Source organism: Moschus berezovskii, chromosome 6 (genome assembly GCF_049115385.1).
Source record: "Moschus berezovskii isolate FMDL1 chromosome 6, NW_MosBer_1.0, whole genome shotgun sequence".
NCBI classification, from domain to species: domain Eukaryota; kingdom Metazoa; phylum Chordata; class Mammalia; order Artiodactyla; family Moschidae; genus Moschus; species Moschus berezovskii.
The window spans coordinates 48,500,335-48,523,884 of NC_142465.1; the positions used below are offsets into that span (position 1 = coordinate 48,500,335).

The 23,550-nt window shown below is 39.2% G+C and overlaps 1 protein-coding gene across 1 annotated transcript; it reads right to left on the reverse strand.

Moving 5' to 3' along the window:
* Positions 1-4,590: 4,590 nt before the first annotated feature.
* CCT2 (chaperonin containing TCP1 subunit 2) lies at positions 4,591-23,470 on the reverse strand. Its single transcript, XM_055395407.2, has 16 exons — positions 23,341-23,470; positions 22,528-22,602; positions 22,358-22,423; positions 21,510-21,621; positions 20,619-20,695; positions 20,373-20,485; positions 19,336-19,538; positions 16,542-16,642; positions 16,188-16,315; positions 15,750-15,853; positions 13,096-13,215; positions 10,854-10,982; positions 10,563-10,666; positions 10,167-10,266; positions 9,189-9,330; positions 4,591-4,871 (listed from the first exon to the last, which is right to left on the reverse strand). The coding sequence occupies exons 1-16, from the start codon at positions 23,341-23,343 to the stop codon at positions 4,841-4,843; spliced, it is 1,608 nt and encodes a 535-aa protein (XP_055251382.1). The 5' UTR covers positions 23,344-23,470; the 3' UTR covers positions 4,591-4,840.
* Between the last annotated feature and the right edge of the window lie 80 nt (positions 23,471-23,550).

The following is a 23,550-nucleotide window of genomic DNA, read 5'->3' on the forward strand; positions in this document are numbered from 1 at the left end:
TTTCCCCTGCAATTCAGTGGCTGCTGACACCCCTGCTGGAGAATGCCTCCTGGTGGAGTCCAGCTGCCACTTTGAATTTGACTGTGGTTCATGTTGATTTCACTCATTTTCCTTGTAAAGATCTGACCAAAGGTCTACTCCCACCTGTTTACTGTCACTGGCAATGCTGAAAGTCATCTAGAAAATAGAACCTCTTTGGCAGGGTGGTCTCATTAAAATCAAGCCAAGGTGTAACTGGTTGCCTCAGTGGAGCAGAATCCTACTGTTTACTTAACAGTAATGAACCAGGGTTGAATTAAATTCCTTTGCATGCAGGAACCACATTTCCAGAATCATATTAGGTAAAAAGTTGTGCAAAATCTGTTTGCTTGAAAAAAGCATTTGGAAATTGGAATTGCAAGTTGTAGTGTACATATAGGAAATGTCTGCCTCTTCAGCCTCAGCATCTCTGCCTTCCCTGATTTATTTTGTATAGAATCTTTTGGTGCTATTCAAGCTGCTATTTCTTTGAAGTATTAATATGTTAATTATGACCTTTTCTTCTCCCCATGAATATGTCAACTTTACAGAAACTGCTGTCAATGGGTAGTTTAGTAACACAATCCTTTTTGTCCTTGAACTCTTTCAAGAAAGTGCCATCTTAACTAAAACATATTGAAAACGTTAGCTTTTAAAAAGAATGCTCTCCATAAAAGCATCTTAATCCAGCTAAGTTCGGTTCTAAAATGACATGAGACAGAAGACAATTTTCCTGTTTTCCTTCCACAAATATTTCTTGCTAAACCTGAGGAAGTTTCATGGTTTCACATAATCTCTTCCTATCACCACTTTCCAGTCTGTAGAGTATCCGCAACCCATTGATTAGACGGCCAAAGCGTCCCTTTAATCACTAAATTGTCAAATACGTAACCCCTTTAGCAATGAGTCCAGATTTCTATTAGAAAGCTAGAATTTAGTCTATTTATTCATTCCTAATGACTGCAATTTAACTATACCCAGCTGATACTTGAAATATTCTGCCAGGAAGACTGCCTTGAGCTGCATCACAGTTCATCCTCAATAATGGCTATGACTTTTGACCTTCTCTTCCCCCTCCTAGGGGCTTCCCTGGTGGCTCAGCCGTCAAGAATCTGCCTGCAATGTGAGACCTGGGTTCAACCCCTGGGTTGGAAGATCCCATGGACAAGGGAAAGGCTACCCACTCCAGTATTCTGACCTGGAGAATTCCATGGACTTTATAACCCATAGGGTCGCAAAAAGTCGGACATGACTTTCACTCACTCCCCCCTCTAAGAGTAAGGGGCCCGCTTTTTCTAAGGAAGCCACAGGTTGTAATATGGTTAAGAGCATGTCCCTTCAAACTACCTGAGATGAAATCCTACTTTGGTCATTTACTGGTCACTTATTTCTCTGTGGGCCTGTTTTCTAGTCAGTAAAATCATAAGTTTCTGCCTCTTGGGATACTGTCAAGTTTAAACAAATTACTGTGTAGGAAGTACATTGAACAGTGTGTGGTAGGTTATGGCTAATGTTTACTTAATATGTTGTTTTACTGTCATATCATGGCAGCATGACACTTTTACCCTACAACCAGTGTGACTCCTGTAAAGGAATAAACCATAAATAGCAAAAGAACAACAAAAAAAACTTTCTCAGTAAATTTTCAACAAATAGTATCTCTGATCTTGAATATAATAAATACTACTGAAATGTGATCAAACACTTCTGCCTTACCTACACAGGAAAACACAGGTACAATTATCAAGGATTTTAAGATTCTAAATGAATATACCCTGCCCTGTTTTTCTAGAATTTGCAAAATCATTAAAATAAATGAAAATGTGACTTTCCCTTGGCGCTAATCCCATTCCTATCATGAGAGCAAAAGACAAGAGACTGAAAACATGGGTGTGTATCTGCTAGACAATTTAGTCTTTTATCACTGTAAAAAAAAAAAAAATACACACACACAACCCTTGTAATCTCACTACCTTAGAAATAATATTAATACTATTTTAAAGTTCATATGCTTTCCCCTCCCTTCTGGTCTGTCCACTTCTGAGAACACAAAGCAGGTGATACTTATCTTTGAACCCCCAGTGCTTGGTAGCTTTATCACTGAATTTTGGAGATTTTACCACACACCTAGGCCACAGGACAGGGAAACACACTGACACTTACAAAGCACTACTGTAGGCGGAGCACTATCCTCAGGGTCTTGTGTAAGTGAATTCATATAGTTTTGTCAATACCTCTTTGAAAGGTGTTATGTACTGCTCACAATTTTAAAATGTGAAATCTTTATTCATATTGAGAAACAAAAAATGTTCTATAATAATACTATGATTAAAAGGTAAAGTGCTCTTTACATTTCTGTTTTAATGATGTCCTAAAACACTAGAGTAGGCACAAAACAAGGCAGACTTCAGTAAAGGATTTTATTCAAAGTATTCTATTGACTTTTACGCCTCAGAGTCCTGACAAGAAAATGCCTATGTTAGGGTAACACGAGTAACTGTATTTAGCATTAAGTAACAGCAGCAGGTGTCCCCACCCATATGGCCCAATGAACAGGGAACAGATATGTTACCAAAATGCAGGAAGAGCTGACAGCCAGGAAAAGAGGAGCTGCCCAGGAAGCTACAGTGGCAGGTCTCCAGAGTTGCAACCAATTCCAGAGAAAAAGAGCAAAAACAGGAAGAAAATACCAACTCCCTTTCCCCACCAGTGGCTCCTGAGTTAATCCATATAAAACCAGACTACGGGGAGCTATAAGGCAGTCAGCAAGGGTAATAAGCCCCATGGCCTCCAAGCAGGCAAAGAATGGAGTCCGACTTGAGAAGAGTAAAATACCCAGCACATATATTATTCTTCTTCAAAGAAAAACAGAACGCTACTAAAATGGACTTTAAAATCCTAAGCACTTAACTTCTATGCAGTTAAGTATTAACATACATTCCAAAAATCTCCATGTCACAAAAGTCTTGTGAAAACTGAAAAATTGTTTCCATAATTGTTTCTGAGTTAAAAAACTCCATCCTAAAACTCTTACAGGAATTAGAGGGGCCAATGGCAACCCACTTCAGTATTCTTGCCTAGAGAATTCCATGGACAGAGGAGCCTGGTGGGCTGCTGTCCACTGGGTCACAGAGTCAGAGATGACTGAAGCAACTTAGCATGCATGCATGTATTGGAGAAGGAAATGGCAACCCACTCCAGTATTCCTGCCTGGAGAATCTCAGGGACGGAGGAGCTTGATGGGCTGCCTTCTATGGGATCGCACAGTCGGACACGACTGAAGCGACTTAGCAGCAGCAGCAGCAGGTTGGTACATTACCTCTGAAACTTAAATACTTCGTAATTCGTGAACTTGGGATATTCTAGGCCAATGATGAAAACATCTGTAAGGTCTTCAAAGGATATGAATCAAAGATGGAAAGAAACATGGGTGTATTCTTGAATATACAATGAAGCTCTTAGATTTCTACCTCTTTAACACTTCCTTTCTTTTTAGAACCTTCAGAAAAAATAAGCCCAAATACAGTGTAGATTAAAATCCTACTCCAAGCTACCTGGTCCCTCAGGATAAATGTTTATCCACCTACCTCTCCCATGGAAACCTCTGCATGTTTTCTAGGCCATGATATGCTCAACTGCTCCACCTATCTGAGTTGTGGGATGAAAAATTTATGTTATGACGTGACAAAGTATTTTAAAAACAACACAGCAAACAAATGTACCACTAACGTTTCTAAAAGTGAAAAAAGTAAAAACCTGTATAAATCTCTTTGATGATCTCAGAAGTGTCTCTTTTATGTGAATTTTGGGGGATATAAGCTAGTATCACAATAAAAAACAAAATTTTCCAGTTTTAATAGCTTCTACAAAGTAGTGTTAAAATGCTGAGACAAATTTTTGGACAAGAACAAAACAGGCTGGTTATCGGTATTTCTCTGAAAACCCTTTTGATCCTCTATGCGAGTAAAACATCTCTCCAGAATTCTAGCAGAGGTACCCAAGGTAAGACTACAACTGGGCTCTTGTTTCATTTCTTGCACATTTTGCTGAATTAACCTCCAAATCTAAATTCACCTTTAAACCATCAAATTCAGCACGTACTTACAGTCTATCTAGAATGTATTTACCAAAAACAAAAACAAGAAACCCTAGCAAAACAATCAACAATGCTGACATATGGATATGCTAACCATATCCATGCCCTATAAAATTACCAGATGTAATCTGAAGAAGCTTGCAGCAGCTGACATTTAAAATTTAACTCTTTCACACTTGAAGTAACAGAAACCATTTTTTCCTGTGTTTGAGAGAGTATGTAGACTACACAAAATTAAGAGGACTATATGGTTCTTTCACAAAACAAAATGGTTAACAAATGTCATGTATGATTAAGAATCAAACGACAGATACAAAGTTTATAACGTCTCACTTGGCCTTAATCAAGTTAATTTTTTCATAAATATGTAATAGCGATCATTAGTTAAGATGGAACAACTCTACACTCCAAGTATAATCATTCACTCCCATTTAGAGTAAACCTGATACAAATCACTAAGTCAGTTAAGAACTAAGTAATCGTTCAAATTTTTATTTTGATGCACAGTATGAGGAATGAACTCTTAAATCAACTGAATTTTATAGAAAATGAAACAGCAAATAAATTAGACCCATGTTAAAATAGAAGGTCAGTTAAATGTCCAAGTTTAAGGACATAACAGCCACAGATAAACTTCAATTCTATATTCTTCTTTCAGGAAGTCAAAGTCTTTCAAACACAACTTTACTATGAACTGGTCCAGAGTTCAACAGCATACGGGAATGCTTAACAGGGGTGGTGATCAGGGACACGCTTCCTGTAAGAATTAAAATAGGGCAACAGTTAAAATGAAAAGCATGACTGTAACCAAAGGTCTATATTAAACACAAACGCAGCTAGAGTACTACTTTTATTAAAACCAGTTTTAAATGTGTAAAAAGGATGTTTCTATCTCAAAATTAACATCCCTTAATTACTGTATTGTTAAGAGAATAGGAAAAATCTGCAGTGTACAGGTGCAGGTAGGTACTCAGCAGTTCTCAGCTTCTCATCTAAACAACCTACCTACCAAATATATATTCTCCAGAAAATGGCTAGTTCATGTTTTTCACTTAGGCTAGTTAATTTTACAAAATGAGTCAAAGATGGTTCTCTCAGTCAGAAGTTGTAAAATGACAAGTCTTTCAGTTCAGTTCAGTTCAGTCGCTCAGTCGTGTCCGACTCTCTGCGACCCCATGAATCACAGCACACCAGGCCTCCCTGTCCATCACCAACTCCCGGAGTTCACTCAAACTCATGTCTATCGAGTCGGTGATGCCATCCAGCCTTCTCATTCTCTGTCGTCCCCGTCTCCTCCCGCCCCCAATCCCTCCCAGCATCAGAGTCTTTTCCAGTGAGTCAACTTGTCGCATGAGGTGGCCAAAGTATTGGAGTTTGGGGCTTCTAAATTAAAACTTTTGGGTCACTATTCTAAATGAATGAAAACAAAAAGTTGGTGATGGAGTTGGGTAATTCACTTAAGTATGTCAACAGTACCTCCCATATCTTTAATGTTAAATTTTTATTCTCTGGTAACCATACAGTGAATCAGGAAGGGGGCATGGTAAGGGTACTAGTGAAATTTTTTTACTTCATGACTGTGGAAACACTGCTTCATGAGGCAAGCACAACAGTTAAGAGAAGCAGACAAAGCACAAAAACAGATCCAGACTAAACCACATTAGGATCATATAGAGATAAACCTTCCAACCTCAGTAGCTTATGGGAGTATGACCAAAGGATGGCAATAAAGAAAAAGTTGTCAAGCAGCTGTCACAAAACACTGCCTAGAAAAATTAATCCCCTGGAGATTAATAACGAGTATGAAGAGAAGTCCACAATTCAGGATGTTTGGGAAGCACAACTGAGTTTAAAAAAATTCAAAACTTCTTTACTGCAAATTACTCAGACTGTCTAATATTTTTAAGACACTTAAACTTCAAAAACAGTGATACCAGCTCAAACAAGGTACTACAGTTGTATTTCAAACGTTGTTGAGGGAGCCAAGTTATTACAAAAACTTCTGAGGCAGCTATGTGACCTTGCCCCCAAGTCAGAAAACTTTACCTGTAGAACTGTTTCCCTTTGTTATCATTCTACTTCAAGACAACAGAAAATGTAGCTGTATTTACCCATCTTCGTTGGCACTGCTTCCAAGAAAACTTTGTCAACTTTTCCTTCCCTTGTTTACTTTCTGTTTCAAAATATGAGTGCTCCTCATTACCCTATTCTCCCAATACTAGAAGTGGAGGGAATCTAGATTTTGTAGCTCAGTCCTTTCCACTCACCACAGTGGGAGACCTGAGTATCATTTTAGCTTTTCTGTCCACATCCAAATCACTATTTTCTACTCTCTCCTTCCTCTAACAGTAAGAGAACAGCTGCCATTCATAGGAGAAATCCAATGAAAGGAGTGCTGCAGGGTTCTACATGAAGAACTTCATCCACTTGAAATGTAATTTCCTAGTAACATCCCTACTTCCTTCCTGTCCTCCTCTTGCTCCCTAGGTCCAACAGCAGCTGCCGGCGGACCACGCCCCTCTTCTGCATCCATCACTTCCTCTCCATGAAACTGCTCCCAAATGCACACATTCAATTTTCACAGAAATGACCACACCTCCTCTAGCTACTATTGCACTTCTCTGCTCTCATTCACAGTAACATTCCCTGAAAACGCAGACTACATACGATTCCTCCAATTCCTCTTTCCCCAGACTCTATCGAATTTACTTCAAGCTTTTTGCCCTCTCTATCCCACTGAAACTGCCCATTAAGAATACCAACAACCTCCGTTGCTAAATCCAATTTTTAAGACCAATTTTCAGTCCTTACTTGACGTATTTGCATCATCCTGGGAGCTGATCACTCCTCCTCCCCAAATACATTACTTGGCTGCCACACACATTTCTCATACCTCAGGGACACTCCCCCAACCCAACCTTAGACTTTTGAATTATGGGAAACTTCAAAAGTATATCAAAGTAGAGACTGTACACTCAATCCTCATGTATCCATTAACCAGTTTAGTAAAATCCTTCTTACTGACCCTTGACGGCTGTTCTAATTCAAACTTCTTACTGGAATTCTCAAGCATTCAGTCCTTTAAAAAAACAAACAAAAAAAACCCGTTTCCCTTCTCTAGCTACATTAACTCTCTTGGGAACTCAATTAGTAGTGTGACCTTCTATACTACCACGTACAAGCTGACAACCCTAAAACTTTAACTACAGTTGAATTTCTTCCCTAAACTACAGGCTCAATGATCCAACTAACTGCATTCTCAAAGGTTATCTCAAATGTCCAAAGCTGACAAACCCCCATCTTTGCTCCCAAAGCCTTCCTCCAACTCAGTTAAGAAAAACTTCTGCTTTCCACAACAAAAACCTTGAATGACATGGCCAATATTGTTTTGTTACTGTTATTTTAGTTGCTGGGAATTTCTACCTTTTATTTCTGAACTAAAAATGTTTAATACTGTCATGTTAAAACATAATTGAGATATTTCTGACAAAATTTAGAATTCCATCCCCCTTTCTCTACCCATAAAGTGGGAATATGCTTAATGTATTGGAGAAATGTGGCAATTATTAAGGAGCTTTGAATAAAAATCTTTAGGACTGCCCCCTCAAAAGCCCACCCTTGAATTATCAATTCCCTTTTCTCAAAGACCTTATATCCAACCCATCATCAAATCCTGCTGACTCTATCACCTAAAATAGATTTACTATCAATCCCTCCTTACCACCTTCACCTTTATCTGCTGGTCCAAGCCACCATCCCCTCCCATCTCCCTGAACGTCCCCCTAATAAGAAAAATTAATGGTTTAGGTAACTAATCAGCTACTAGCAGTTAATTTAATTAATTAAAATTATTAACTGAAGCTTCAAATGCTAAGATTTTTCTGGCCACCTAATCATTTTTACGTGAATAGGTTTCATCTGAGAAAAGCTGCTGGAGGGACTTCCCTGGCAGTCCAGTAGTTAAGTCTCTGCACGTCCACTGCAGGAGGCCTGGGTTCAATCCCCAACTGGGGAACTACAATCTCACAAGTAACGGCCAAAAAAATGGTACTGGAATAGGATGGGGAAACAATGGAAACAGTGACACACTTATTTTCTTGGGCTCCAAAATCACTGCAGGTGGTGACTGCAGCCATGAAATTAAAGGATGCTTGCTCCTTGAAGAAAAGCTACGACCAACCTAGACAGCATCTTAAAAAAGAGACATTACTTTGCCAACAAAGGTCCGTCCAGTCAAAGCTATGGTTTTTCCAGTAGTCATGTATGGATGTGAGAGTTGGACTTTAAAGAAATCTGAGTGTGGAAGAATTGATGCTTCTGAACTGTGGTATTGGAGAAGGCTCTTGACAGTCCCTTGGACTGCAAGATCAAACCAGTCAATCTTAAAGGAAATCAGTCCTGAATATTCATTGGAAGGACTGATCCTGAAACTGAAAACTCCAATACTTTAGCCACCTGTGAAGAACTGACTCATTGAAAAAGACCCCGATGCTGGAAAAGACTGAAGCCAGGAGAAGGGGACAACAGAGGAAAAGATGGTTGGACAGCATCAACAACTCGATCAACATGAGTTTGAGCAAGCTCTGGGAGTTGGTGATGGACAGGGAATCCTGTCATTCTGCAGTCCATGGGGTGGCAAAGAGTCAGACACGACTGAGCGACTGAACTGGAATATGAACATGTAAGGAACTCTGCACATCATGTGCTGAAGAATATATATATATAGAAAAGAGTACCCAGACAGAAAATGACTGGAGCCAACTCATCCTGGTAAACAGACATCCTTTCTTACTACTACTTTCCTACCCATGAGCTCTCTGGTTTTAGACTTTCCCAAGCCTGCTCTTCTGTGCCCTCTCAATCTTGAGGGCTACCCTGTGTTATCCACACCCTTCTCCCCACTAAGCTTTTCTGGCTTAAATCTAAGAGTTGTGATCACGTATTTTAAGTAACTTGCAAATACTGCTATTTAGACAAAATGACTCCACTTCCTATCAACTACAATTAACAAAAATATAGCTGTTGTTTCCATGTTAATTTTTCCTAAGAGATGTTTTTTAAAGTGTTACAATACCTTGGTGCTGCCTTGATGATGTTGTCCACACGGAGAATGACCTCTGCTGCTTCAGCTGCACTTAAAAGAACTTGTCGCTTCACTTGGAAACTTTCTGTTATACCCAGTATCGACATATCTCCAATGGTACCTTCCTTCATATCTGAGAAATATTCACTAGATAAACAACTAGTCTTAACTAAAGTATCAAAACATATCTAATAACAGAATACAGTAATAAAATTAAACCTGACTTGTAAAAAAACCAAAATTACAGAGTCAACTATTCAATTAGAACATTCTCATCAGACTATCACCCAAGGAAAACGTTTTAGAAAATTAAAAGATCAACTACTGATCATCTGTATTATGAAGGATAACTATGTCAAATAAGGAAAATTTATATGCAACACATCACCAATCTACCTATAAAACTGAAGAAAATTTGTTCATCACTGAATACACCATGGAGTCTAAAGAACTGAAGGAGACTTTAAGTCATCTATTTTTCTTATTAGACTCCCCTTTCATCTTCTGTAAGATCATTATTCATTAACTCTCTTTTGTCCAGTGACAGGATTATCTACCCCTAAAAATATTCCTTTTAGGTCCTAGACTATTTTATTGGAAAATTTTTCAATGTGAATTAAGTCTTTTTTAGGCCACTTTTCCCCCTAGTGGCTTAGTAGTAAAGAATCTGCCTGCCAATGCTGGAGACATGGGTTTGATCCCTGGGTTGGAAGATCCCCTGGAGAAAAGAATGGCAACCCACTTCAGTCTTCTTGCCTAGGAAATCCCATGGACGGAGGAGCCTGATGAGCTACAGTCCATAGGGTCAAAAAGAGTCAGACACAACATAGCAACTAAACAACATAATGGTTATGAAAGCAAGGGTCACAGGAATCTTTTACATAGTTGTTATGAACATTCACATTAAAAAAAGAACTTAGTAAAGAGCTACTCTTAAGAACTCCCACAAGATTCCAATTAATTTCTTACCCAGTCCAGCAGTTGTTTTGCCTTCACTATGGGCAGCTCGGAGCTGTGCCACCAGGTCTGCACTGTCATAGCCCGCATTGTCAGCTATGATAGTTGGCAACTACAAAATGAAGAGGACATGGTAACTATCTACTCTACCAACAGAAAGTTCATTTACCAACTAGAAGAAAAGCTTTCTCAAACTGTACATTTAGAAATAATGTAAAATGTTTCCTTTTAATTACTGCTCATAAAGAGGTTTATAAACTCCAAAATCAAACTTAAGCAGTGTGAACCATTCTTTTCTTAAAGGCAAGAAAGAAAACATTTTCTGTCCAAGATAAAAGAATGTATTCATTTAAAAACCATCAATACCTACAAAATTTAAATTCAGGGCTCCCTTTTTCATTAACTTACCATTCTCAGTGCTTTAGCATAAGACTCCATTGCAACAGCTTCTTTGCCTGGTGTTCTACTGGCAAGCTGTGTCACGGCATGAGCCATTAGCATCTCAGAACAGCCTACAGATTAAAATTCCAAGAACATAAATCATTACACTCAGTTGCCTCCAAGACACTAAGTAAGACTTCCTTTACGATCTATTAAAAATTAAGTGCAAAGGCATTACTAAGTAAGAAGCATTAAAAGTCAAAAGCCACTACTACACTTCAATACATAAAATATGTTCAATATTTTTCAGATGCTTACCTCCTCCATAAACTGTTCTAGAATCTTTCACAGTTTGGGCAAGAACACAAAGAGCATCATGCAAAGATCTTTCTGCTTCATCTAAAATTTGTTGAGTGGCACCACGCAGAACAATGGTGCAAGCCTCACCTAAAATTAAAAAAAAAAAAATGTTTTCATGTCACAATGAACTCAAGTTGTAAAACATAGAAATCTGCCTTCTATTATTTAGGTTATATTATCTGGTTTTGAAAGTTGATATGTTTTTTATTGCTGCACATTCCTAGCAGTTCCAAATGATCTAAAACAATTATATTGAATATGCATTGCTCACAAAGACAAGGTTAACAGGCTTCCCTCAAGAGACTGAAATTAGCATACACACCACCCTTGAGGCAGAAAGTGAAGAAGAACTCAAAAGCCTCTTGATGAAAGTGAAAGAGGAGTGAAAAGGTTGGCTTGAAGCTCAACATTCAGAAAACGAAGATCATGGCATCTGGTCCCATCACTTCATGGGAAATAGATGGGGAAACAGTGTCAGACTTTATTTATTTGGGCTCCAAAATCACTGCAGATGCTGACTGCAGCCAGGAAATTAAAAGACGCTTACTCCTTGGAAGGAAAGTTATGACCAACCTCAGTTCAGTTCAGTTCAGTCGCTCAGTCGTGTCCGACTCTCCGCGACCCCATGAATCACAGCACGCCAGGCCTCCCTGTCCATCACCAACTCCCAGAGTACACTCAAACCCATGTCCACAGAGTCGGTGATGCCATCCAGCCATCTCATTCTCCGTCGTCCCCTTCTCCTCCCGCCCCCAACCTTTCCCAGCATCAGAATCTTTTCCAGTGAGTCAACCCGTCGCATGAGGTGGCCAAAGTATTGCAGTTTCAGCTTTAGCATCAGTCCCTCCCATGAACATCCAGGATTGATCTCCTTTAGAATGGACTGGTTGGATCTCCTTGCAGTATAAGGGACTCTCAAGAGTCTTCTCCAACACCACAGTTCAAAAGCATCGATTCTTCGGCGATCAGCCTTCTTCACAGTCCAACTCTCACATCCATACATGACCACGGGAAAAACCATTGCCTTGACTAGACGGACCTTGGTTGGCAAAGTAATGTCTCTGCTTTTTAATATACTATCCAGGTTGGTCATAACTTTCCTTCCAAGGAGCAAGCGTCTTTTAATTTCATGGCTGCAATCAGCATCTGCAGTGATTTTGGAGCCCAAAAAATTAAAGTCTGACACTGTTTCCACTGTTTCCCCATCTATTTCCCATGAAGTGATGGGACCAGATGCCATGATCTTTGTTTTCTGAATGTTGAGCTTCAAGCCAATCTTTTCACTCTCCTCTTTCACTTTCATCAAGAGGCTTTTGAGTTCCTCTTCACTTTCTGCCATAAGGGTAGTGTCATCTGCATATCTGAGGTTATTGACATTTCTCCCAGCAATCTTGATTCCAGCTTGTGCTTCTTCCAGCCCAGTACATCCTCATGATGTACTCTGCATAGAAGTTAAATAAGCAAGGTGACAATATACAACCTTGACGTACACCTTTTCCTATTTGGAACCAGTCTGTTGTTCCATGGCCAGTTCTAACTGTTGCTTCCTGACCTGCATACAGGTTTCTCAAGAGGCAGGTCAGGTGGTCTGGGATTCCCATCTCTTTCAGAATGTTCCACAGTTTATTGTGATCGACACAGTTAGAGAGCATAAAAGAGCAGACATTACTTTGCCAACAAAGGTCCGTCTAGTCAAGGCTAGAAAGCTGATAGCCGAAGAATTGATGCTTTTGAACTGTGGTGCTAGAGAAGACTCTTGAGAGTCCCTTGGATGGCAAGGAGATCCAACCAGTCCATTCTAAAGGAGATCAATCCTGGGTGTTCATTGGAAGGACTGATACTAAAGCTGAAACTCCAATACTTTGGCCACCTCATGCGACAAGTTGACTCACTGGAAAAGACTCTGATGCTAGGAGGGATTGGCGATGGGAGGAGACGGGGACGACAGAGAATGAGATGGCTGGATGGCATCACCGACTCAATGGACATGAGTTTGAGTGAACTCCAGGAGTTGGTGGTGGACAGGGAGGCCTGGTGTGCTGTGATTCATGGGGTCGCAATGAGTCGGACGTGACTGAACTGAACGTTTTTCAACAATTAAGACATATGTTCTAGTAACTACAGTAACTATTTATTTCACTTCAACAGAGTCTACAAAAGGTTTAGGAACCTAAACCAGAATCTATACATAAGCACTCACCAAGGGCTACCCCGGAAAAGTGAATGAGTTTGTCTTCTCCAATCATGACTTCCTCAATAAGTTTACAACTTCCAAGCTTCACTAGTTCTGGATGGTCAAAGGTAGAGGCAATTTCACCACCTATGAACAAAAATATTCATTAATTAAATGCACAATAGTTTTGAAATGTCTGCTTTCTTACAAGCAGAAATGAACAGAAAACATGTTAAGTTGACTGCTTACTATATGCCAAACATTTTGAAGCACTTTATACAAACTAATTATTTAATCTTCACAACAACCCTAAGAAGACAGGCTTCATTTATCATTCCATTGAGAAATGGTAAAACTGAGGCAAGGAAATGTTTCGTTTTCATATAAGCTTACATAGTTCAAACAAATACAAAACTGAAATTCAAATACAAGCAATCTGGCTTCAGACCTCTATGGCATGCTATATAATTCCACCTTAACCGAGACTTTGACATTTACCTTTAAGGCTGAATTTATCAACAAATTCAGACTTTCTTCTGAATTCACTCTAGAAAACTAGTACTCTATGATCCAGTATCACCAAACATGAAAATATTTGGCTAATCTTATATCAACAGGTGCAGTGACATTAGGAACTGCTTCAAATAGTGAGCACTTGATACTTGTGAATTATTACAATAACTGAAGTGTCAGAAAGCTCCTGTAATATAAGGCCTAGAGAAGGGGGGAATGTATACTGAGGATTTCCCAGAGCAAACTTAATGAGAAGGCAAAAAAGCAAATTCATTTTCTTCCTTAGGTTTTCCTTTTATTCCTATCTTCCCTCCACCTTCCATGCTATAAACATTTCCTTTCCTGGTTCTTAATTAAGCAAAAGTTAGGTTTCCATTTTAAAATCCTTTTCTGACTTCCCTGGTGATCCAGTGATGAAGACTCTGTGCTTTCACTTAAGGAGGCACGGGTTTGATTCATGGTCTGGGAACTAAGATTCCACTTGCTGCGTGAGGCAGCCAAATAAAATAAACAAACAAAACAAAACCCTTTTCTCTAGCTCTTTACTCTCTCTTAATAGATACCCGCAATCATCAACCCAACCCCTTCCCTTTTCTTACACCTTACCGATAAATCTGCTACATAATTCATGCTTTATTTCTAGTGTACAATTAACTTTATAAAAAGGACTCTGGTCTTCCCAACTCTACTAATTTATATACTCATTTGTATAACTGAAGCTCTTATTTTCGGTTGGCAAACTCCAGAGACAGCTCTGGGTTCTAGATATGAGACACAATAGATGTTTGGGACATGATATGCCCCAAATGAGACCAATTTGGCTTATGAGAATTTTCACTGATCCTACATTCATTCACTCACTCAGGTACACCTGCTTACAAAATATTTAAAGACCATTCGCAAGACCCAATTTCACACATCTTGACAACAGATGAGTTTACTAAGAATGAGAACCACCATGGAGTCTACTTCACAGCCATACAGCTGGTGTGCTTGAAGCAGTAAATCTTCTGAATGTATGTGGCAATTTCACATTATCAAGTCCTTGTGATAATAACATATCTTTAATTGTGCTGCATTGAGGAAGTAATTAAATAAATATGAGCATCATAAGATTTATCACCTTAAGTATCAAATATGCAATAACTTCTAAAGCAGGTAAACCCACCTCCAAGAAAAACGTCTCTTTTTAGGTCAGAAGACTATGCTTCTCAAATTATTGAAAATGGCTTAAGAAGTTATTTTGAAATAAGTCCAATCCTACCATCTACTTAGTATAATTTCATCTAATACAAACAGCAGTTCCAAACTGAATGTGGTGTTCCTAGTAGCTTTACATCTAAACCCCATTCTTGGAATTCTCACTGCCAGATCACAAACCAACTTTCCAACCTATTCACTGTCAAGCTCTTGAAACAGGATAAAGATTGTTATACTTAGTTTTCAAGGGCTACTTAGCAGTTACCACTACTAAAAAAGCAAATAACTGCACTGTAAGTTATTTTGATGTAGACATATCTGTAAATGCACTTCTTAGTCTACACTGTGACTATAAAACCCATACCTGTATTGAACGATACTGGAGTAAACTAACTTTTCATCATACACTCCTGGACTGTTTCACACTTATTCAACATTTATTACTTTCATAAATTTTAAAAAATTAACAAAAACAATGTTTAAGTATTTGATGCACTGTCTGGCATATAGTTAAATGTGCAACAGAGTACTATTCACCGGGCACATAGAGTGAACAGAGAGTACCACACCAGGCACAAAGTGAATACTACTTAATTAGCACTAGAATTAAATGAATAACTAAGTAAAACTTAAGACTCCTTTTTTAAGCTTCAGTTTATTTAGACTAATGTTTAGAACAGAGGTCCTGTGTGTTTGTGAGAAAAAGATATAGTACCTTTAAAACAACAAGCAAAAATAAATCTAAACCTACAGTGAAGCTGGCATTTGATATGTTAAAAATTAATGTAACTAAAGATATCAAAGATTCAGGATACCTCTTTAGAGTCTAGGCACCTTAAGGGCACTTTAAGGTACCCTTTTCAGGTACAAAGTACTTTCTTTGTACTTTTAGAAATGAGTTACATAAACTAATTCTCAATAAATCCAAGAGTGATTATTTGTTAGAAGTTAATGTCCTTTTTTCATACCTGTGACAAGAGCGAGGCGTTCCACACCTGCAAAATCTGCATGCTCAATAGCCATAACACCAGCAGCACCAAAGAGTTGTTCAGGATAATTATAAATTAGTTGCCTATAAAAAAATATGAAAAAACACTGTTCAAAATTGTTACTTCACAGGATAAAATACATTAGACTAAGAAAAACATGAAAACATCTTTACCTCACCAGCAATCAAAGAAATGCAAATCAGAAAACTGCATCATTGATACAGAAAAGGTTTCATAAAGCATATTGAATGATTTACTAAGGCAAATGCCTTGCTGTACAATCTTATTTACATTTTGGGAAAAAAACCACTTCCTAAATAACAAACAACTAAGTTCTATAAGCATTTTCCTAAACTGTTCCAGAAAAACAAGGCCCTTTCTTGGATCATTATATTGTTAGCACAAATACAAACAGACCTGTTAATAAAGCAATTTATCCCATGCTTAAGAATACGTTCAACTTTCTCCTTCATTTTTTCCTTTTCTGCGTGTTCTATTTCAGCAACCTTTGCTGTAGAATCAACTCTCACCCGGGAACCAAATATCTAAAACAAAAGAAATCATAAAAAATAGCATCACTTGCCTTAAGTTTCATAGCATACTTAAAACTTTTTAATGTAAATACAACAAAACTGTGTGCACTGTGAACGCATGCATACCATATAAACACATACTCATATATATTCACATATATGTATCAAGTGCAACTGATTCCCAACCCAAGTTTACAGCAGCTAATAATCAGAAATTCAGAAAATATCGTTAATGTACCTTAATTTTGTCTGTATCCATACCAGTATTTGCAATAAGAATTTTAGCATTTTCAATTCGTTTTGGTTGATTTACACCAATTTTTTTATCCAACAGAAAGCCTGTTAAAACAGAATTTTATTAAATACTTCAAGGCTGTATTAATGAATCTTTTAAAGTAATACGCTTTATCAAATTACTGTTTCAAAGAATGCATTTCTAGTCCAATTCATCAAGCTCCTAGAACCTACATTGCATTCCACACCAGTAACCATAAAAATTTAATTTAGCAGGTCATTTAAAAAATATCATGCAAAAAAAAAGAAAATGAGGCACAGTAGAAATATGAAAAGTAAACAGACCATTTTTTTGTACAACAATTTATATACTTCAATAAAAATGAGCTAATTAAAAAAACAAGTTATTTTTGAATCTTTAATCTCAGATACATACTACATTTGCAGGTGTGTGAGTTGCAATGCAAAATTATTAATCCACTTTCATTAGCTTAAAACCAAAACAAAACAAGCTCTCAAGATTCAGATAGAGACTACTGAACTTTTTAGAAAACTGAGGCTGTGATAACATGAAACACCATGGACAACGGTCAGTCAAACCTGTCCCCCTCATGCTGCTTATGGGCTATGTATACAAGCTTGGGGAGAAGGCAATGGCACCCCACTCCAGTACCCTTGCCTGGAAAATCCCATGGACAGAGGGGCCTGGTAGGTTGCAGTCCATGGGGTCGCTAGGAGTCGGACACGACTGAGCGACTTCACTTTCACTCTTCACTTTCACGCATTGCAGAAGGAAATGGCAACCCACTCCAGTGTTCTTGCCTGGAGAATCCCAGGGATGGGGGAGCCTGGTGGGCTGCCGTCTATGGGGTCGCACAGAGTCGGACACGACTGAAGCGACTTAGCAGCAGCATCAGCATACAAGCTTGGACCAAATTTCCAACCCTAACTACTCATCCATAAACAGGAATATCAACAGCGGCAGAGATGCCATTACTAGGCCAAGGGCCCTGAAAGGATCATACAAGTTGAGTACTGTGTATCTCTCCAGGCTTCCTTTAGATACATCTTTTATCTTTTAATTCATTTATCACACCTTGGGTTTTCTGCTCTATTCAGCTGAACTTAATTCTTGCTCAATGGATCAACATCACGATAAAGAAATGAGATTTTGAGTACAATTGCTATTAGAATGCCTGGCGCAGAGCAGACATTCAACAGTCACTATTAGTGCCTTAGTCCGTTGGGTCGCTAAGGGTCGGACACGACTGAGTGACTTCACTTTCACACACTGGAGAAGGAAATGGCAACCCACTCCAGTGTTCTCGCCTGGAGAATCCCAGCGACGGGGGAGCCTCGTGGGCTTCCGTCTATGGGGTCACACAGAGTCGGATACAACTGAAGTGACTTAGCAGCAGCAGCAACCACCAAATTCATGGCATCACCAACTTGATGGACATGAGTTTGAGTGAACTCCGGGAGTTGGTGATGGACAGGGAGGCCTGGCGTGCTGTGATTTATTGGGTCGCTGAGAGTCAGACACGACTGAGCGACTGAACTGAACCACCAAATTCTATAAAAATGCTACACAGCCCTCGCCTATAAATTCAACCTAGAGTATTTTCAGAATTGTTACACCTGTGAAAGACAACATGAATTTTTGCAACAAAACCCAGACTCCAAATTACTGACTAGTAAAGCAGAAACTATAAAGCATAATTTATCCCTTTTTTCCCCTTCTCTATAGAATGCCTACACTTTCTACAGGTCCCTTTGTGAAGTAAATGCACTGTGAACATACTATAAGAACAAAACATACTATTATTAAGGACACAGCATAAAAACACTAAGAGATTTATCACTCCTCAGGAACATCAGAAACTGATTCTTCAAACATCTGTCAACCAATTAATGTGACCTACCCAGACCCTTCCTAGAGAACACTTGCAACCCTAGAAAAAATACCATTTGACAATCATAGAAGGAAACTAAGTCTCTTTATTAAAAACTGTAACTTACTTCACGGTATAAACTAAAACCTGCTGCTGCTGCTAAGTCACTTCAGTCGTGTCCAACTCTGTATGACCCCATAGACGGTAGCCCACCAGGCTCCACCATCCCTGGGATTCTCCAGCCAAGAACACTGGAGTGGGTTGCCATTTCCTTCTCCAATGCATGAAAGTGAAAAGTGAAAGTAAGTCGCTCAGTCGTGTCCAACTCTTTATGACCCCATGGACTGCAGCCTACGAGGCTCCTCCATCCATGGGATTTTTCAGGCAAGAGTACTGGAGTGGGCCGCCACTGCCTTCTCCAAAACTAAAACCTAGAGGTTATCAAAGAAATACTGGGATAGTATGAGTAGGTCAAGTGCACTGTCAATATAACAAGTGGATTAAGATGACAAAAATCATTGCAACATGATTTGTTCCCTTAAAATCAAGTTTTCTCGCTTTGTAAAGTGTCACTGCTGCTGCTGCTAAGTCGCTTCAGTTGTGTCCGACTCTGTGCGATCCCATAGACGGCAGCCCACCAGGCTCCTGTCCCTAGGATTCTCCAGGCAAGAATACTGGAGTGGGTTGCCATTTCCTTCTCCAATGCATGAAAGTGAAAAAAGAAGTGAAGTCGCTCAGTCGTGCCCGACTCTTAGCGACCCCATGAACTGCAGCCTACCAGGCTCCTCCGTCCATGGGATTTTCCAGGCGGGAGCGTCCTGACTAAATAAATGAGTTTTATTCACTCAGTATTTAGCTTTCAACATCTAGTCAACACGTCTTTTCCCATATACAATATATACATACCTTCATCTAAATAGGAATCTGCCAGACTTCCTCCTAGCTTTTTGATGACATGAATTGCCTCCAGGTTACCAGAGCCTTTTAGTCTGAGGACAGCTTCCACAGCTAACTTAGTAAAGTGGTCTTTATGATGAGTAAGAAGTTTTGAGGATAGCGTTGTTCCTGCAATGTTCATTAAATCTTGACGGAACTTAACTTCATCAGAACTAAAACCAAAACAAACACCAAGCAAAAAAACTCAGGCCCGATCTTAAAATGCTTCTCCAAAGTTATCAACATTGTTTTACTTTTCCAAAATTTATCCAAACAGTGTTTGCCAATAGAAACTGTTACCTCAACCAGTCAGGGTTCTTTTTTTTTTTCTAGTCAGGGTTCTTAAGTCACATGAAAAAAATTAAACCTTATCAGTAATCAAGAAATACAAATAAATGGATACTATTTTCCCCACCAAGCTGGCAAACTACCAAAGCAGAAACACAAGCAAACAAAAATGTCAAGAACATGGGGAAAGAGACACTGTTATACAGCCAGTGGATCTGTAAATTATTTTTTTCTAGAGAACTACTTGTGAGGTAAATAAACACAGGTATCTCTGGACCCAGATATTATACTACTTTTTAAAGTAACAACTTTGTCACAACATTATAAAATAAAAAATTGTCAAAACGCAAAATCTCCAATTACAGATAAGTAAGTTACAGCCGTCATATAATCAAACGCGTATACCTCTACTAAAACTAATAAAGTACACTGACACCTAAAAATTGTGGTTGCTGTTCAACTAGGTTAAAAAAGCTAAAAAAAATCCTCTATATAATGACTACTTGTGATTATATATGCAAAAAGCCAGAACCCCAAATTTTAACTTTAGTGACTACCTCTGATGGGTAATGTGGGGCTTTTCTGGTTGCTCTTGAGGCAGGATGAGGTAACAGAACCACATCCATGTGTGCTTTCCACTGCTTTCTAGACTTCCTGAACTAAGTATATTTTGAAAAGAATATTAAATGTTTAAAACAGTAATACTGTGGTATACCAACCCATGGTCAACTGCAGAATTCAATAGAGCCTGTCTTGCTGCCTTTGTGGCTTCTCTCCAACCCGCAATAATGGTCTGTGGATGAATCTTTTTTGCAATTAAGGATTCTGCTTCCTATTAATAAACAATGAAAACACACATCAATAGCAAATTTGTAGTAAGAAAGAATCTGATTACTTATGACACTCAATACCAGAGTAGGAAAAAATACAGTGAGATGACGGTCAAGTTACTCAGATATTCTTACCCTTAGCAATTCTGCGGCGAGAACAGTAACAGATGTAGTGCCATCACCAACTTCATCATCTTGAACCCTTGACATATCTAGCGGGAAAAAGTTAGTTAATAACTCACTTATACGTGATTCTGCTTTTTAAATTATTAACACTTCTTGGTACCTTATCTAATTCTCCAAACATACTCACTACCAGTCTAAATCTTACTTATCTAGGTGTCCTCACCTAACAAATTCTTTGGAACTCTTCAGTCTGAAATACAGCAGTTTCACCATCAGTAAGTATATCACACTATTACACTACAAGACTCTATTTTAAAAATTTTACTGAAGTATAGTTGATTTAAAATGTTAATTTTTATTATACAACAAAGTGATTCAGTTGTACATATATTCTTTTTCATATTATTTTCAGTTACAGCTTATCACAGGATACTGAATATAGTTCCCTGGGCTGTATTAGGGCCTTGTTGTTTATCCATTCTATATACAATATAGTTTGCATCTGCTAATCCCATACTCCCAACCCTTCCTTCTTTCACCTCTCCCTTTCCTCCTGGCAACCACAAGTTTCTGTATCTGAGTCTGTTCTCATTTCAGAGATATGTTCATTTCTGTCATATTCCACAAATAAGTGATATCATATGGTATTTGTCCTTCTCTAACCTACTTCACTTAGTTTGATAAGCTCTAGGTTCATCCTGCTGCAAATGGCATTATTTCATTCTTTTTATGGTTGAGTAATAGTCCATCATGTATATGTACCACATCTAGGAGTTTGTATTTTAATAATGATAATTATCAATAAAAAAGTAGACATCAATTAATCAAAAGGACAGTCAGTCAACACAGTCTATTTAAAAATTATTTCCAAATGTTAACAAATGTTATCCCAAGACTCACCAACTAAAACTTTAGCAGCTGGGTTGTCCACACCAATGTTTTTTAAAATAGTTGCACCATCATTGGTTACCATAAGAGATGCATCTCGTCCACTGCTTAACAGAATTTTGTCCTAAAAGGAACATATTTGCTTCAGGTTAAGACAGAAGCACATCTGGAATGATGCATGGATTAATCAGTACTCTCAGACTGCTAATGTGTAAATACTCTGAAGGGTTATATAGCAGACTCCAAATTGTTTCACTGTATATACCAGCTCCCAAAGCAAACCTTGATGTCCTATCCTTCTCTATTCCTAGAGACACTAGAAGAGAGAGACATTAACAAGGCTGTTTGAATACTGTAAGAGAAAAACTAAGTGTACCTCACAATACAATAATAGATACAAATTATAAAATAAGCAAGATGCAGAAGAGTATTTGACAGAGCAGAGTATATTTAGTTATACTGAAAAAAAAACAACGAAAAAACCAGAAGCTACAGAAAAAGTACACACCAATCCTATCTTTGATGAGACAAAACAACGTCATGAGAAGAATATATAAACTAGTATCTTATAATTCATAAGATACCTGTACATCCACATAAAAATAAGGACAGCAGTTAGATTTGTATCCAAAGGTATCAGTGGTTATCACTGGGGAAGGAAGTGGCACTGGGGATAGTGATCAGAAGGAGACCTTAGTCCTAGGGGGTACGGTCTTGATTTTCAGTAAAGAGAATGTACCTATGTCTGAATTTTTATAATTAACATTTAAGTTTTAAACATGAAAAAGCACCCACAAGATTTTGTATTCCCAAGGGCTCTAAAACGACAGTAAAATACTAAAATTCCCTGTTTTCCTTACCATTCCCTTGGGTCCCAACGTGCTCTTTACCAAGTCTCCAATAGCAATGGCACCAATAAAAGAAGACTGGAATAAAAATCAGAGATGACCAAAATAAACTTCAGTCTTAAAATCGTAAAACAAACAAAAGACCACTCTTCCACCTTTTTAAGAACGAGGAAAAGGCTTACCAGGCGAGCTGTCTCCGCTCTCTCTTCATCAGCTCCAGCCTTGAAGATATTAACAGGTGCGAGGGAAAGGGACGCCTAAAATTGAAAACCAAGAATCAGTCTGAATACCAGTATTCTTTAACATACATACTTTGATGAGTTTCACTGGACTTACAAGTAGATACCTAAGAAAACACGAATTTAAAGAAGGTTCCTTTTAAACAAATAAAGCAGTCCATGATTAGGCGTCATTTATTTAAAGTGAAGGCAGGGACTTAGGTGACATTCCTTTTTTGGATATCTTAAGCGTTCCGCGAAAAAAATTCTACACCGAAGATACGGACTCTAAGTATGGCAGGACCAAAGACCGCAAAAATTATTTTAAACTAAAAATAAGGCTGGCAGGGGTGGCAGGCCACTCGCGCGAGGACCGCCAAGGGGAGGCAGCGCGGCAGTCTCGCTCCAGCACCGCCCACGGGCCGCTCCAGGCTCCACCCTGAGAGGGAGGGAGGGGCCCGGCTCCCCGACCCGCCCGATGCACTAGAAATTTCTTAGCTTAGGGTTAGTCCTAGGTTTCGAGGTTCTGGGCCTATCCAGAGACCAAGTCAGAACAAATGCCAGCCTTCAGTCCCACCCTTCCTCCTGGCTCACAGGGAGGGCCTCACCCGAGGGCCCGGCGCAGACCACACGCCGCGGCCTGCGCCATGTGCGGCGGACCCGGGGTACAGGCATAGCGACGCAGCGATATCCCAGCACAGCGCTGGGATACAGATGGGGCAGCGGACGGCGGAGGGGGACGGGGGGTCTCGGGAGGGCCTGCGGGGCGAGACTCACCATGGTTCCGAGGAGTTCGGCACACACACTAACCCCTCACAGCTCGCGCCCGTGACCCGAGGGAAGAGAGACCGGAAGTGACGCCACACGCTCTGCCGCAAGGGGCGGAGCCTCGACAGGCGCGCTTCACGTCCCGGCACCGCCCTCACGGGGGAATGGGAGGGGGCAGCATTTTGAGGTCGGAAAGACTGCCCGTCACACTGGAGAGGC

Coding starts and splice junctions, on each gene's coding strand:
- CCT2 (XM_055395407.2), bottom strand. Junction 22,424..22,527: donor GAGCGGAGACAGCTCGCCTG/GTAAGCCTTTTC, acceptor TTTTTATTCCAG/TCTTCTTTTATTGGTGCCAT. Junction 19,539..20,372: donor AATTCTGCAGTTGACCATGG/GTTGGTATACCA, acceptor TTTTGGTTTTAG/TTCTGATGAAGTTAAGTTCC.